Below are 17,617 nucleotides of genomic sequence, written 5' to 3' on the forward strand. Positions count from 1 at the left end.
GCATCTTAAATTCCTTTCATGCAGTTTGGTAATGGCACACGAAAATGTAGTGTGAGCCTGCCATATTAAAAATGTGCTACTATGAATCTTATGAATTTCCTATTCCCCAGCAGACCAGCGGCATTGTAGTTAAAATCCAACCGATTATATTTCACTCTGAGTCACTAAGAGATTAAAATCCATTTTTGAAAGATTAGTTTTGGGTTTCCTCTTATGCATTTTCTTGTCTGCATATTCTCACATGCAGATGTGTACACTGCCATTTATGTCCAGAGAAAAATCAGTGATGGTGCTCTCAACCCAGGCCTGTCTGAGCCTCTTTAATTCACCCAGCTCTGCCATGTAGAGAAAGCTTTTGATCACAGGACTTAGGTTAAGGTTACACAAAGAACTGGTACTAGGCTGATCTGTGTGTGCTGGTTGATCACAGATACATTATGAGGGAACAATTCAAGTCAAAATGTATTTATATAGCGCTTTTTATAACAGCTGTTGTCACAAAGAAGCTTTACACATGTCCGAGTCCAAGCCCCGAGTGAACAAGCCAAGGGCAACAGTAGCAAGGAAAAAAAAGAAATAAGCAATGAATGTCTATTCTGTTTTTTTAGAAGTCCTAGTCTGGGTTAGACATTTTACATTTACATTTGTTTACATGCACAAGAACGTCTGTCAAGGACATTGGAGAAGGAGTTGGCTAGGGTGGAGGGTTCATGGGCTACAGCAGGGGGCATCAGGGGATGCTGGATGAGCCATAGCAGCTGTTCAGATGTTCAGAAGAAGCTGTTCAGATGTCTGGAACTTTATGTAAGTGGTTATTGATTTATCGCTGTCACTGCATCCACATTGCGTACTACACACTAATACTATAAGGTATATACTGATCTTAATATTACGAGTTTGGCAAGTTAGTACACAAAATATTTACGTACTACTTCGTTTTGTACTAACAGAACGTGTTGAAGCGTTGCTATGCCAACATACGTAATTGTACGCTACAACTTGTTAGAGATTTTCTTTGATAAAAATGGAAATGTATTTGACTTTTTACCATACTGCTTAACACCGAGAAAGGCGCTGCCGTATAAGAGTGCTGCTTTATTTACTATTTATTTACTTTATTTACTATACTATCGTATAGGATCCAGTTTTTGTTTATTTTTTCTGTGAATTAAACCGCAGCCTTCGCAAGTTTACCACGGTAAACAATATTTAACATGGCGGGTATCCATGCGTGTACAAAGAATATTGGTATTTAGTTGTAATTTTAAAAATTGGAATTCAAATTAAGTTACTACCACTTTTAATATTACCATCATCATCATTCCTAATCATACCTATAATTATATAAAAGCAGGCGCCTTTCTCCCTCCTCTCTTCATTCTCCCGCCACATCTCTCCTCTCCTCCCTTCATGGCAGGCTTATCAGCAGGCGGGTGTCTTCATCAGTCCCTGAGAATGTTTTACATGATTTCCAATTTTTAAACGTACTTTTACTGTATTCCTTTTGCAATATCATATCTTAACATAAAATTATTCTCAGCTCAAGCTAACAATAATTACCATGTTCAGACTAACCCGAGCTCACACCTCAGCAGGGAAATTAGATAATGCTAGCTAAGTTAGGTTAGCTACTGTAAGATGTATTTATTAGTGAACGATGTCATACTTCTCTCACTGATCTTATATATTACATCAACATTGGTATTAAACTTAAAATAGTAAGGTCATCGCTGAACCATCTATGTTATCTGCCATTTTCCGTTCTTTTCTTCTTTTCCAGTCTGCATTGCATTATGGGACAATAGTGTCCATTCAATCCATACTCAAAAACTGACCAGTTCTAAGTATACATATTGGATTTTTAAGTATACTCAAATTGAACTATTTTCACTACACTATGTACTATATAATCTGTGAATATGCTGCCCAGTTTAAGCATTTAAAGGATTCTAAAGACATCCTACACATTCAAAACTACTAATCTCCACAAGTGACTCTGGGTTGGCAGACCGCCAATGGGCATGTCAGTGTTAGAACGACCGTGACCACTAGCCTTGTCATTGCATTTGCGTGAACATGATACATTACTTCAGAAGTATCAAGGTATGAAAAATATGATTACTGTAATATTCCAGCTGTGAGCTGTTTAAGTTAAACTTTCTGGTGTCGTGAGTTACATTTGGAGAATGTAGAAGATTGGAGAAGATTAAGAAAGGAAGTTGATGAGTATTTAAATGTTATTTGACTTTTTAACAGTTTTCTAAACTTTTGAACTGTAGCGTATAGATTCTTCCTGGTTTAGTACAGAAGCACACAGTTTGATTTTAGAAAGATAATATGTGGTTGGGTATGTACACTGTTTGGTGCTTAGATGAATTGGTGCATTTATGATGGATTTATTTATATTTTTACATTTTACAATGTTTATAATGAAAAATATGATAATAGAATGCTGAAATGTTTGGAAAAATGCATCTAACCAAAATCCATGTAGTATATGGATTTTTTATTGTATATATTTTGTAATTATATATATATTGTGGGGCAGTGGCAGCATAGTGGGTAGGACTTTGGGATATTAATCAGAAGGTTGTGATTTGAATCATGGCTCTGCCATGCAACCACTGTTGGGCCCTTGAACTGACAGGGCAGCTCCAGTGGTGCTGATGGCTGACCCTGTGCTCTGACCCCTGTTTACAAAGAAGCTGGGATATGTATAGACTGCATTTTATTGCCATATGTTTGTACTGAGAAAAGATAATACATTTAATCTTAATCTTCAAATTAATATTTAGGGAGTAAAGGTGAATGAGCAGCCACACATAGTTGATTCACTTCTGACCGTTTATTAAATATGTCGGCACACCTACAATGGCCATTTTATATACTAGCTGGCCACTGTAGCCACCAGTGAGTCAATATTTTTCCTTGTAGTAAACCGATAGAAGCCCAGTAACATCCTGTTATTGTGGTTACTTAGTTTCATTTTCCTAAATAATGCGTTCTATATCGAGAGAAATGAAAAAGGCTCCATAAAGTCTTACGTTTCGTTATGTGACCTGTTGAGACATAGGCTACGTTGAAGTAGCCTATATTTAGCTTTCCATAACACAGCAATGCTTTCAGCTTTTAGGAAAGGTAGCTTATAGTCCAATGTGGTCAGATGAGAACAGAAATGTTATAGTTTTGTGAGTTTTCGGAAAGCTCAGAAAGCGCGCGGTTTAGTCGGAGGAAAGGGTGTGTCCTTGAGGCTGTTGCAGAAGACGTAGTCAAAACACACGCAGCGAGAGAGAGAGAGAGAGAGAGAGAGAGAGAGAGAGAGAGAGAGAGAGAGAGAGAGAGAGAGAGAGAGAGAGAGAGAGAGATCCCCTTCGTATAGGGGAAGGCGAAAGGGCGCCGAGCTGAAGGTGACGCATCAACAGAAGAAAGCTGCCGTTCCGTTTTTCACCTGTCCGTGTGCGGAACACAGTGGAGAAGAGAGGGACTCATAAAACACGCGCCAGCACTTGCGTTCATCAAGCATTCTACTGGTTGTTCATGCGCTCGTGGAAGCACGGGAGCGAATCTGCCCAGCTAATTCTAATAAAACTACGAGAGTCTTTGCCATGGAATAAATATCTACAATTTTACAAGTTGTCTGCGGGTGTAACCGCATTCAAAGTGGGTGTGCACTGTGCTCACAGTTACTCGGGCACACTCGATACTTCCCTCGAGTCATGTCTTACCCAGAGAAATGGGCAAGTTCGACGACAACGAGAGGATAATCCTCAACGTTGGGGGAACCAGACACGAAACCTATCGCACCACGCTCAAGACTTTACCGGGGACACGTCTTGCTCTCCTTGCCTCTGATTCTGATATTGAGTGTGTTTTGGATCAGCTGCAACAAGTCTCCGGATTCATCGAGTACAACGCGCGTAACAACGAATATTTTTTCGATCGCCACCCAGGAGTTTTTGCCTATGTTCTCAACTACTACCGGACCGGAAAACTTCACTGTCCGGCGGATGTCTGTGGCCCACTGTTCGAGGAAGAGCTATCCTTCTGGGGTATCGATGAGACGGACGTGGAGCCATGCTGCTGGATGACCTACAGACAGCACAGAGACGCCGAAGAAGCCCTGGATGTGTTTGAGATGAACGTGGACAATGATGAGGACGATGAGATCGGTAAAAGACTCGGGATCGAAGATATGGTGTCCGCAGACACCAGCATCAGCCGCTGGAAAAAGTGGCAGCCGGTGATCTGGAATTTGTTTGAGGATCCGTACTCCTCTCGAGCTGCTCGGGTAAGAGCGCGCGGTGAAGGCGGTTGATCGTATTTTCAAACATGCATACACTTTGCTTTGTAGTTTGTTTGTTTTTTTCCTGTGTGATGACAGTTAAACATTTTATTTTTGATTACACATGAATACTGTTACCCAACTACCCTTAGTGAGCGTCCTTTCGAAAATTCTACAATTCTCTATGTAATTTAAGGAGAACTACACAGTCCCAGTGCGCAGTGAGTCGAAAGTAAGTTCTGACCATCGAAATCCTGATGTGACTCAGATTTCTGAAGACTTCTTAAAGGAAAACTTGATTAAATGCGTCAAAAAAGAAAAATATCATTTACTAGATGTGCAGTGGCTGCTATGCGGTTTGCATTGGTAATAGTAAGTGCTACTAGACTTGAAGGGTAAGTTCGTTTACACTATTACATTCTTAGCAACTATTAGTGATAGTTAATAATCCAGGCATTAATGGAAATGACTTGCTATTTCCAGAGGCATTTTCAAAGTAATGTGTAAATCTCCGCAACTGTTTACATATAAAATGATATTCTTTTTTGTGGCTTTGTTATATTATTTAGATGAAAATAGACATTTATGTTCAATTTTAAACTTGACGTAAGAGAAGTATTATTTGAATGGAAAGCCGAGTTTCGGTTACCTTTACCTTTAAATAGAAAAAAATCTCACTTTTTTACAGAAGTGTCCTTGTCAAGAGTAGACAGCAACATATAACAAAGAAAAGAAAATTAAACACATTACAGACATAAAGCAAACGCACAAAAAATTAAATCAAAAGCCCTGATAAATAATATAAATTAGACTATCAGTACTCACATAGATGTAGGGAATTTCAGTTACAGTAATTGAAGCTTAAATGTTTAGCTAACTGAGTGACTTGTAGAACCTGTAAGAAGCCTGTACTTTAAAGGAAACTGGTGTTTCTGTGTGCCCTGGGTTCCACAGCTCAGTAGGTTTATGGGCAGGCAGTATATGCAGGAGTGTTTGATGGGAAGCTGATAGATCTTGGCTCGCAACAGTCAAAGCGAATAGATGGGCCATTCATCAGGACTGATGAGCTGATCAGTCATAAATTGTGGCCCCAGCTGCCAATCCTGTGTGCATATTTCTGTGCATCCACATTTTTAATGTAAAGGGTGTCTGTGACCTTGAACAATCAACATACACACATACATAGATTCATGTAAACTAACAGAACATTCAGGTGTGTACTTCTGCATTTTAATGTTCAGATTTGGTGATTAAACGTTGTATTTAGTGAGTGCGGGTAAGTGACTGAATGAGAGTTTGTGTGTTTTGAGCCTGATGCTGAGCGTGCTGCCACTTAAGAGGTTAACATAGCCACACGTCTGAGAATACTGCACTGAGACCGTTCCCATGGCAACTCCATTGCACGTTGCTGCCCTGTGTTCATTCAGAGTTGCAATTGATTTCTGGAATTATTTCAGCCCTCAACCCCCACTCTCCAGCTATCTTCCCCTCATTCTCTCTCTTCCTTCCCTTACACAAACAAACAAATCCAAAACTTGGTACACTTTCTCAAAATCACATGACAAAAATATTAGACAAAACCACAGTTTACTTGTCCCCAGTATTTTTTATTAATATATTATTAATTAATTTCATAAATGTGTGGCTCATAGAAACAAACTTCTTTGCTGTTACAAACCATTTTTTGTATATTCTCTCAGGTTCCACTTTATGTTTTGTGTTCCAACACTTTTCTGTGTCTGCCAGTCATTGTCATCTCAGCTAAACAAACATTCTCCTCTCTTTCTTTATCAGTTGGACATTTTTAGGTAAGGCAAAGCTCTTGAATTGACAGCGTATCGATAAATACAGGTACTGGGCTCTCCATTAAAATAATAGCTTATTCATAAAGCCTGGCTGAGTACTTGAAACATGAACTAATGCCAATTTGAGTAACATTAATTGTCTCTCTATCAACACTCATTTGAACCTCCTTCCTATTCTCACTGTTGTTCTCATCAAAATACCATTAGTGGGAGAGTGGATGTACTATCAGTGTTCAGTTCATTCTAGGAGTTTTTTAAGTACAGTATGCATGATGGTTACACAGGAAACAGACCTTAAACAAAAAAGGAAACAGTTGTAGCGATTTTAATACTTTTAATGAATCGTCAATTACAGTTGGTAAATTTAATTGGGGCACCACTCTGATTAACAGGGAAAGTTTACTACTTTTGATTAATTTATTAATGACTTATTAATACATTTATTAATAATTCAGTCTAAACTCATGAAAGTCGGCAATTCAATATGTGATTATTTCTCATCTACCAAACATTATAATATGACTGGGCTCACAGACATAATAACCATGGTATGTTTATTGAATAAGCAGAGATGAGAAAAACAAGCACAACAATCATTGACTAAGATTCTATTAATGACCAGGAGTGTCTAGTTCACTAGAATCATTATAATAAAAAGCCTAACAATGTAAACGAGCTAAATTGAACACAAACAATTATTGGTGGATACAGGTAGTTAGCTAAGCTTATAATTAAAAAAATAGAGAAACAAAGTAAATAGATTGGTTTACGCAATTTACGGGACTAACAAAGGGGTAATCTACTTATCGATCAAGACCAACAAAGGAAACTTATTAATCAACAAATCCGTAATAAAAGTACGCCTAATAGGAGGATCAGGAGAGAAAGCTGTGGCAAATTGTATAGTGGGGAACTAATTAGGACTGATGAGGCTGTGTCACAGGTGACGGGAAAGAGTTAACTCCTCTAATTTCATTAATAAACACAAAAGCTAATATTGATACCAACTGGTAACATATGAGGGAAATGTCAGCTCTTATGACTCACTGGCATTTGACCCTGTCGAACCGTCTGGAGATGTATGCATGTGTTCATCCAGATAGCGCGAGTCAATTTAAGGGACAGTCAATTTAACTTCGGGCATCATGTCCAACTGCCCAAATGTCAGTGAGAGTAGTTTCCTTTCTGTGAAATTTTCAGATAACTCTTAAAGATTTCGCTGTTCCTTGGAGTCATTGGAATCTGAACTGTCAGTGCATACCAAGCGTTATTTCCAATTGTCTTATGGTATTTCTGTTTGTCCGATTACTCTCCTGTTTTTGCCTGCCCCATTTGGTTTTGTCTGCCTGATAAGATTGTCTTTCTGGATTTTGACTTTGCACTGTTTATACCCTGTTTGTAATGCACTCTGGCTCAGTTACTTCTATGATTCTGATTCTGACCCTTGTCTGTACTTTGACTACCATGTTGGATTATACCTTACTGATTAAAACCACTCCTCATTTTATCTGTGAGTGTGGCTTTATCTGAAATGCTACAGAATACTCCTATGCAGACAGTAGATTCAGAGGCATTGAAGAAGGCTGTGTCAACTGAAGAAAGTTTACTTGGACAACACCAACAGCTACTGGAGAGGTTTACATGCTCTATGAATGGAATTGCCCAGGAGCAAGCGGAACAACAGACTCAAATGGTAGAACCTGGAAGATGCATGAGAGATCTCACCTCCCAACTGCAAAACTTGGATTGACCTCCTCAGAGAGATCATCTCTCAACTACTGTTGCACATCCTGTCGGTAATTATCCTGTTTTTCAAGTCAGTAAACCAGACAAGTATGATGGTTCCCCAGATAAATGTTGAGGCTTTTTGCTTCAATGTTTCATATATTATAATAGCTATCTCCCTTGTTCTGATCAAACTAAAATAGCTTTTCTCACCTCTTGACCGACTGACAAAGCTCTTGATTGGGTCACAGCTGTATGGAACAATGTACAGGCATATGAGACCTTTCTTACGCATTTCAAAGCAGTCTTTGACCATCTGGATGAGGGTAGAGCAAGTGGTGAGATGCTTTCTAAACTCTGCCAAGGCAACAGCTCAGTTTCAGACTATTCCCTTGAGTTTTGCACTTTTGCCACTGGTAGTGGATGGAACGAAGCTGCCCTGCTGGTCATGCTTTAAAGTGGTCTCAACATGGATGTGGTACATGTATTGGCTTGCAGAGATGATGATTTAAACCTTGACCAACATCAGTCTGGTCATTCGTCTAGATCACAGGATCAGAAACCGTGAGGTATAAGCCATGTTTGTCCCTCCTACTCAGCTAGTAGAATCTGAATGGAGACCCAGCAGTACACTCAGATGGAACCCATGCAATATGACTCCTCTCACTTTACTGCAGGTCCCGTCCTCAGGGAATGTCATGTCAGACCTCACAGATTCTCTGCACTGACCCCTGGAGAGCACTTGGAATTCATTCCACACACTAAGGTAGTGAGGATTCCCACAAAGGGGTTGATGTCCTAATCTTTTATGATCCTGGTTTTGGTTGGCTCTTGGCCCTCTTCTGTTGGGTTTACAGCCCTGATTGACTCAGGAGCAGAGGGAAACTTCTTGCACACTTGCCTGATCAAGGAACTGTTTTTTTCCATAGAGCCTCTTCAACAAACCCTTCACCTGGCTGCCATTGATGGTGCCACACTAGGGGCTGGATTCATCACACATCGCACTAAACCCATAAGACTTTCTACCAGCCCACTTCATTCAGAGCTCATATCCTTCCAGATGATCAATGCCTCCTCGTTCCCTATTATTCTTGGTCTACCATGGTTGTAACAGCATGACACTGTCATATCATGGTCCCTAAAGGAAATCCTTCACTGGTCACCTCAATGCTTCAAGGACTGTTTAAAACTCCCTGCCTTATGTCAGCGTTCCACTACTGTTGAAAGTCCAGCAGTTCCATCCCCAATGAATATCAGGACCTCTTAGCCATTTTTAGCAAAGACAGGGCCACCCAACTTCCTCCTCACTGCCGTTATGATTGTGCCATAGAACTATTAGAAGGGGCCACAGTACCCAAGGTATGCATTTACTCACTCAAGAGGAGGAGAAAACTATGGAAAGCTACACTGAGGAAGCCTTAAAACAGGGTTTAATTCAGCCCTCAAGTTCTCCCATTGCCTCAGGTTTCTTCTTTGTAAAAAAGAAAAAAAAGGTCTTGGCCCTTGCATTGATTACTGCAGTCTGAATCAGATTTCTAAGAAATATACTTATGCTCTGACTCATTCCTGTGGCACTCTAGCAGCTTAAAGACACCAAGTACTTCACCAAGTTTGATCTTCGTAGCACCTACAATCAGCCTCAGTGTGGCACCCTCAGTATTTCAAGCCTTCATTAATGATGTGCTTCAGGAGTTTATCAGGCAATACATGATCACCTATATCGATGATATTCTCATATATTCTCTGGATCTTAATACCCATGTGCAACATGTACGCTCAGTTCTGTAGCGACTACTTTGACCATTGTGTGATAGGGGAGAAGTATGAATTTCACCTCACATCTACAACCTTCTTGGGTTATATAATAAGTCACAGTGGTATTACTATGGATGACCAAAAAATTGAGGCTATACTCCAATGGCCAGTCCCCACCTCCGTCAGAAAGCTTCAGTGTTATCAGTTTTGCAAATTTATTTAAAGATTTATTTGAAATTTTAGGAACTCCTCTGACAGCTCTGCTCTGACAGCTACGACCAAACTCCGCTGGAACCCCAAGGCAGAAAGGGAATTTGACCAGCTCAAAAGAGTTTTCACCAAAGCTCCTGTACTTGAGCATTCAGACCCTTCAATACCCTTTGTTGTTGAGGTAGACACCTATATGTGGGTGTAGGAGTGGCACAATCCCAAAGAGGTGAGAACTCAAAACTTCATCCAGTAGCCTACTTTTCTCACAAACTTCCTCCAGTGGAGCGTAACGACGGCATTGGCGGATGAGAACTACTCGCTATCAAAATGGCATTAGATGAGTGGCTACACTGGTTGGAAGGTGCTAACCATCCCTTCCTCATCATCACAGACCACAAAATACAAGAATCTAAAGACGCTGGTCTAACCCCATCTAACACGCTGGTCTCTTTTCTTCTCCGGCTTCCAGTTTAAGATTCTGTATCGTTCGGGGTCACGTAATACCAAAGCTGATTCCTTGTCCCGAATCCACCAGGAGATATGAGGACCCTGAAATTCAAGAACTGATACTCCCTGACATGGTACACAAAGCCTCAGTAAGATGGGAAATCGATGAGTAGATCAAACAGTTACTCAGTGGAACTGAGATTCCGGCCGAATGTCCTGAAGACAAGTTATATGTACCTGTTTGTAGCAGGGATCGGTTATTGACCTGGGAACATTCCTCTCCCACTACTGGAAATCCAGGTGAGACACACACCCACCAACTCCTGCCTAACCATTATTGGTGGGAGTCCCTCAACAGTGATGTACATAAATTCATCACATATTGCTCAGTTTGTGGTCAAAGCAAAAGCCGCTGGCAAACTTGTGCAACTTCCAGTACCGGAGCGACCATGGACTCACATAGCAGTGGATTTTGTCACTGACTTGCCCAGCTCCATGGGGAATACTACCATTTTAACTGTTATAGACCATTTCTCACAAGGAAGTGTATGGTTCATACCAATTCCTGGCCTCCCTACAGCCTTCCAAACAGCAGAAGCATTATTTCATTATGTATTTCATATTTTTGGTATACCTGAAGATGTATTGTCAGACAGAGGACCTTAGTTTACTTCCCAGGTTTGTTTGGCCTTTTTTGAGCTTATAGGAGTGGCTGTGAGTTTCACTTCTGGGTACCACCCACAATCCAATGGCCAGTGTGAACATGCCAACCAAGAATTATGCAAATTCATATGGTGTTTCTGTTTTAATAATCTATCTGACTGGTCCAGGTTTTTGCTGTAGGCAGAGATGGCTCAAAACTCATGAGTTGTGGGAGGAGATTCACCAAAATGGAACAGGCCCATCAGCACAGGGGTGTGACTCCACAATACCAATCCTATGAGTCATCAATGCCAAACATCGTCTAGGAGATCCCATAACGGTGCAATGGTTTCTAGCTACGGAGGTGGTGGTCATCATGGGCGCCCTCGTTCCTTGTCCATCCGAGACTTCTTTTGTTGGGGGGGGGGGGTGTAACTGTCATGCTACCAGTTTCCTTGGACTCCCCACATTCCAATGATGAAGAACATCCAGCCAGTTACCAGCCATACACATATTCATCATCACCACACTATTGATATCACCTGCATCTCATTTCCACTGCCTATTAATACCTGTCATTACCAAACACATTTTGCGAAGTATTGCCACTTGAACTGTCAGTGAATACTGAGCATTATTTCCGATTGTCTTGCAGTATTTCTGTTCTTTGTCTGTGTGGATATGTTTAATGGTTTGTATGTGTGTGTGTGTGTGTGTGTGTGTGTGTGTGTGTGTGTGTGTGTGTGTGTGTGTGTGTGTGTGTGTGTGTGTGTGTGTGTGTGTGTGTGTGTGTGTGTGTGTGTGTAGGAAACCACTTGAGTAAGTTTCCAAAGATGGCAAGTTAAGGAAGGGGGTTTGCGTATATACATTTACTGTAAATGAGACATGCTCGGGAGCACTAAACATGGCTCATGTGCACTGGGCAGGATTAAAGAATAGCCACAGATAATCATGATTTGGGGCACATACTAATTCGTCATTGTTTTCTATGAAAGAACCTTGTCAAAGCAGGTTGGTTATTTAGGTTCAATGAATGTTACCTGTTTCTTGAAGAAGGCATTTTTGAGTTTTAACATTCATATTACGGCATGGTCTACAGAACAGATGTTTAACACTTGCACACAGATAAGCAGTGACTTTTCCATTTTTTGTAGGTGTCTGTAGTTTCTAGAATGCCTTATGTATCATGTCTGTTTGGTAGGACACAGTAATTATGGATTTGGCTCGGATGTAAAACATAAAAGACACACAAGCACTTTTTTGCATAAAAAGGAAGCAGAAAGCCATTTTAAATGCAGAATTGTACCAGAGTGAGAGAGAGCTCTGACCATCAGATAGATGATGCATTTAAAGTCTTAGACACACAAGTGCACTTGTGCACACACACACACACACACACACACACACACACACACACACACACACACACACACACACACACACACACACACAAATGTGCTCATTTACATACTCTGTGTTTGTGTTGTGGTGGTAATTATACGGCTACTGTCGCATTGTCTGGACTCCACTGATAAGAATTTCAGAGCTTGGCCTTTAAAGTGTATGTAAATGTAACATAGCCAAAACTGCCTGGAGCTATTACATCCACACACACACACACACACACACGCACGCACGCACACACACACACACACACACACACACACACACACACACACACACAAATCACCATTTTTAATGAATATCTAATGTTGGTTGGTAATGTTAGTCATACTTTGCATGAGCATGGGGTGTATTATACCTCTGGCGCAAGTCCTGGAAGCACAAATGGAATATGATTCTTGTATTTTTCATGTACTTTGTTTATTATGTATCATACAGGTTCACTTTTCCAATCAGAATATTTTTAATCCTGAGAGTCTTAAATAATAAGGTATGAAGTGAAGTGATGTGAATAAGCAGGAATAAACAACTTTCAACAACAAAACCAGAACCTTGAAAGGAACAAATCCCTACATATTTTAACATTTTAATTCTAACTTGAATAATCCATTTGTATTTGTATTCCTATCAATTTTAAACATTGTATCTTAAGATTACACATAAATTTAATACACAATTAATATCATGCATAAGAATGATTTCCATTCCATGGAACTGCATCTTTTCAAACAACCTAAATGACAGAGAGAGTTTGCCTAGTTTGTATTCTGTTAAGTGGAAATATTCCTGCTCTTCTTTTTGCTCTGCAACATATGATCACTGACAGTGTTGAAGTCCTACCAGTTCTCTAGTCAAATTCCCTACTCAGATATCCCTCTGTCTTATACAGTGATTAGCACAACAATGAGTCACTCAGCTGATATTTACGATCTGGCAGAATGGCTGCTGATATTGTGTTTGAGTGTGTTATTTCCAAAGAATGTTGCACTTATTCACCTGGATAAAAGCCAGTGAACATGTAGGTAAAATATGGGCTCTAGAAAGAAATAATGGATTACAGATTTAGATCTATTGAGTATTGCTTGGAAATTGTGTATACCCACAATGTTAACACCTTATTGTTCAGTCAATTACAGTTAATTCAGTATGTGTTTTTTTTCCTAAATCTGTTTAAGCTGTAGCAGCATGAGGTCTTGATAAGCATATACATTTCTCCTAAGTCCCGGGTTATATTTTATTCAATTGTACTATGCCCGGCTAGTGTGAGAAAATATGTTGCTGTGGCTAATGAGTTCCGACTGAGCCATTTGTAATCCTACTGAAAAGAAATGGAAATAAGTGAATTTGTATCCTCCATGACTATTATGGCCATGTGATTGTAACAAGGAGTTATTCAATTTTAATGTTCATGGTGAAATCACCCGAAGCCCCTAAAGTGCAACTAGAAAAACCATCTTCTCCTTCCAGTTGTGTCCCTGGCCCTGACCAGTTTAACCTAAAGTAGGCCACTGCATTTTCCCTGAAAATAAAGGAAAGGGAAAATGGATCTCTTTCTTGTACCATTATCTTGTGTCTCTGGGGAAGTTGGGGAGATTGTCATTTTAAGGCCCTATTAATGCATCTGCAGTGATTCTGCAATTTTATAGCTCTGTTGGTTTAGAAATGTGTGAAGTTAAGGAAGCAAAAATTTAAAATAGCACACATTTATAGCTCTTCATTATAAAACAAAATACAAAGCCAAAGAGACCCATAGACAGAGGTGGGGGTGTTTAAGGTTCCATAGGTGTGCTCTCAAATAGTTTATTGGAAACTAAAATGGGACACAGACTGAGGTGTTTTGTCTATTAGTCGTCATCCTGGACTCCCCCCCCCCACCTTTTTCTGTCTTTCTCTCTCTCTCTCTCTCTCTCTCTCTCTCACACACACACACACACACACACACACACACACACACACACACACACACACACACACACACAGAGAAAGAGAGAGAAGATGGATGGGTTCAGTTGAACAATCCGGCTAGAACTCACCAGGGATTAGGTACTCCCATGCCCCCTTCACTTACTGTATCAGTCAGTCACCTTAACCTACTTCCCCTCATGTTTTCTGTTCTCTCTCCACACCCTGCCTCTCACCCCCTGTATGAGGTACTTCTAGGCTTAGTAACACATAACTGGCAGCTTATGTTCCTTATGAGATTGTTGAGCATTATGATGAATTGTCAGCACTGAGATAACCATGTGTGTGTGTGAGAGGGAGAGAGTGAGAAAGTGAGAGAGAGAACTTTCTTGCATTATTTTTGCTAGGACAAGGCTCAGAACATTTGTAAAGCAGTAGCAATGCAACATGGAATGCACTATTCTTGGACACTTAATTCTTTTGATATAATTTCCACCATTTGCTAAGACCCCAAAGAACAACACTTGACATTTTCATGGATGTAGACATTTTAATTTACTACATAACAGCAATTAGATATGTTGGGGAAACATCTGCATGTATGGTATGGAACCTTCTCTTTCATACACAACACAATGAAAAACAACAATAATAAAAAAGTACTATACTTTCAGATACTTACAGAAACTCAAAAAATTTTAACTTAAATGAGATTAATTTCCATACTTTAGAAAAGGTTATAATAGTTGGGTAGTTCTACAAAGCTGAATAATGGGTTGTTCTCATAGTGTCAAATAATAAGTAATGAATTTAATTATAAAAAAGGTACTTTTGACCTCCACTTTCAACAACATGTAGTCCTGTTGGTAGATAAAGAAAATTAACCCAAAGTACCACATATGTTGCTTAAATATTTAGATTTTATATCTATACTTTCAGTATAGATATGTATGTGGGACTGCATGGTAAGATAGTGGTATACACAAAGTTGTTAACATTAGATATTATTTCAGTGCCTAAGACAGCATAAACACTGCCTATAGTGTTGTTATTATTCTATGATGAATCACTATACAGTACATAGGCATATATATTATTATGGGCATGTAACTTTATAATTATAGATAGTTATTCAATTGTATTACATCCAAGACTTTTCTTAGTTAACTGTTAGGAGTTTATTAACTATATCCAAGAATGATTGATTGATTATTTTCTCTAACTCTGTCTTGTGGCTGTGTTGTATTAACATTTTAGCTGCGTACTGCTGGTTTATAATTTCATTATTATTATTAATTTCGTTTCTATATTAATTTAGTTAACATGTTGTGCTTTGTCCAAAAGGTGATGCACATTATAAACTGTAAACAATGGGCATATTCAGTTATATTTGTCCCTATGCCACTGTTTCAAACAATTAATTGACAGGAAATGACAAAAATACAAATTTTTCTAGCCCACATTCCAGTATTATAATTCACTGAGTTAATTAACATTAAAATTAGGTTAGCTAATATTTAGCAATATAATAAAAATAGTAATAATAATAACAATAATAAGTAGAAAATAGTCACATTGAATTCATTCTTTTAAACTGTAAAATCTAACATAATGTTAGCTAGTTTAATTTACCATTCTCTTCTCTCTACTTTCTTTGTTTTATTTCCCTCTCCCACTCGTCAGGTGCTTTACAAAGGAAGACTGGGTTGGGTTCCACCATGTGTCTCCATTTCCTGTAGCCATTGTTTCAAATTAAAAGGCCTCTGTAGAGTTTTGTAATTCCGACTTTATAAAATACTGAAGCAGTGGCTGCAGGGACATGCATGAGCAACACAACTGAACATGTTTACTTCCATTACTAAAATATGAAATTATATTGAAGAAATTCATATGCTTCTCTTATATATCCTATATACTTGTTTCATTCATGATTGTTTCTCATTTTGTTTTATATTATGTTTGACAGATTTTCTCCTAACGTTTATTAAGTACTTATATAACTCACATTTTGTGAATGTCTTTGTGACTGTTTTCTGCACCCTGTGCCTCTGTCAAAGCAGGCACCAAGGTCAGGAGGTCAGAACATGCTTTGAGTTGAATTCTACTGAGGCCTAAACCACCCTTCTCCCTATCTAGCTCCCTCCCTTCACACCTACTCCTGTCTCTTCCCTGCTGCTTAAGTTTGATAACACTCCAATGTTGTTGAACTGACTTCCTGATGTTAGACTGGCACCTTTTTTCTAGCTATTAAAATTGAATCCAAGGATTCTCCACATGTGCAAATAAACATTGAGAATCTGAGGATCAATACAGTCTCCTGACTCTTCATTGCCAAATTTCTGACATTATGATTATTGTGATTCATCTCTAGTTACAAGCACATAAAATCATCCCATGAGCAGAAGAATGGTGGTGTTGGTCTGATCATTTCACCTGCTCCTGTATCCCTCAACAAAGCCCCAGAGGGAAAACGTAATGTGTTATGGGAGTCTATTTTCATGGACACAGGGCAACCACAAAAAAAGGCATCAGAGTGCAGTGCAGGCACATGTGGGCATGGCAGAAATTTTGTTTGCTATTGTCATGACCACTGGTAAAGGCACTAACCTGGTGCTGAGCAGTGCAAATACAAAAAGAGATTTTGGTGATCCTGATCACATGATTAACGTGTGGTTAGGTATGCCAATTAGATTAACTCCTCTCATTCAGTGACACATTGCCACAACTTCATCATGGCAGTAAGCATGCAGGAATGGCGCCATGCAAAATAAATTCACAAATAATGAGAAAACAGACATACTTGTCAGGGAAGTACTGAGTCACCACACCAGAATATATGGCACTTGAACCAGGCTTCCCTGATCTGATGAGATTAAATTGGCCTAGGAAGAGATAGCTCAAATCACAAATGAATCCCCTTTAAGTGGCATTCAGAGAATCTTTAAGCAGCAGTTCATTAATGTGCATTGAAGAGTTAAGCCAAAACTTCACAATAACAATAATTGGGATATATTTTTCTATGCCTGTTGTAAAAATCCTATTGTGAGAAATTGGACACATCTTTATGTGCCTGGAGTGACATTTCTCCAAAAAGTTGGGGGTGAAACGTGAGTATTCAAGCAAAGTATTTTACCATTACTAAAGAAAAATAAATTAAATTAAGCATTGTATTAGTATTCAAGGGTAAGCAAACTGTGTCTGTGTCATTGGGAAGTGCAATAGGAATCATGAGATTTGTAGTGTTGGCTAGGTGTTCATCCCTAAGGTGGTATGGCATAATACAAGTGAGGAAAATCTGTTGCAGTTGTATTTACGTTAAGAGCAGGTATGAGGGGTAATGATACAGAACTAGCCAGACATAAAAGTTGAGCCAGTTTTATTTTCTGTAGGGCAGTCCAGAATCATAGATGTAAAGTCAAAACCAGAGCAAACAGATTACCAAGGG

General features: G+C 39.3%; 1 protein-coding gene across 3 annotated transcripts in view; it reads left to right on the forward strand.

Annotated features, from left to right (window-relative positions):
• The first annotated feature begins 3,381 nt into the window (after positions 1–3,381).
• Positions 3,382–17,617, forward strand: part of kcnc2 (potassium voltage-gated channel, Shaw-related subfamily, member 2) — a 64,865-nt gene continuing 50,629 nt past the window's right edge. For all 3 annotated transcript variants that reach the window (XM_027008748.2, XM_035523664.1, XM_035523665.1), the window contains exon 1: positions 3,382–4,288. In XM_027008748.2, coding sequence (XP_026864549.2) covers positions 3,734–4,288 — 555 coding nt within the window. In that variant the 5' untranslated portion in view covers positions 3,382–3,733. The remainder of the gene's footprint in view (positions 4,289–17,617) is intronic.

Source organism: Electrophorus electricus, chromosome 2 (assembly GCF_013358815.1).
Source record: "Electrophorus electricus isolate fEleEle1 chromosome 2, fEleEle1.pri, whole genome shotgun sequence".
Taxonomy (NCBI): Eukaryota; Metazoa; Chordata; class Actinopteri; order Gymnotiformes; family Gymnotidae; genus Electrophorus; species Electrophorus electricus.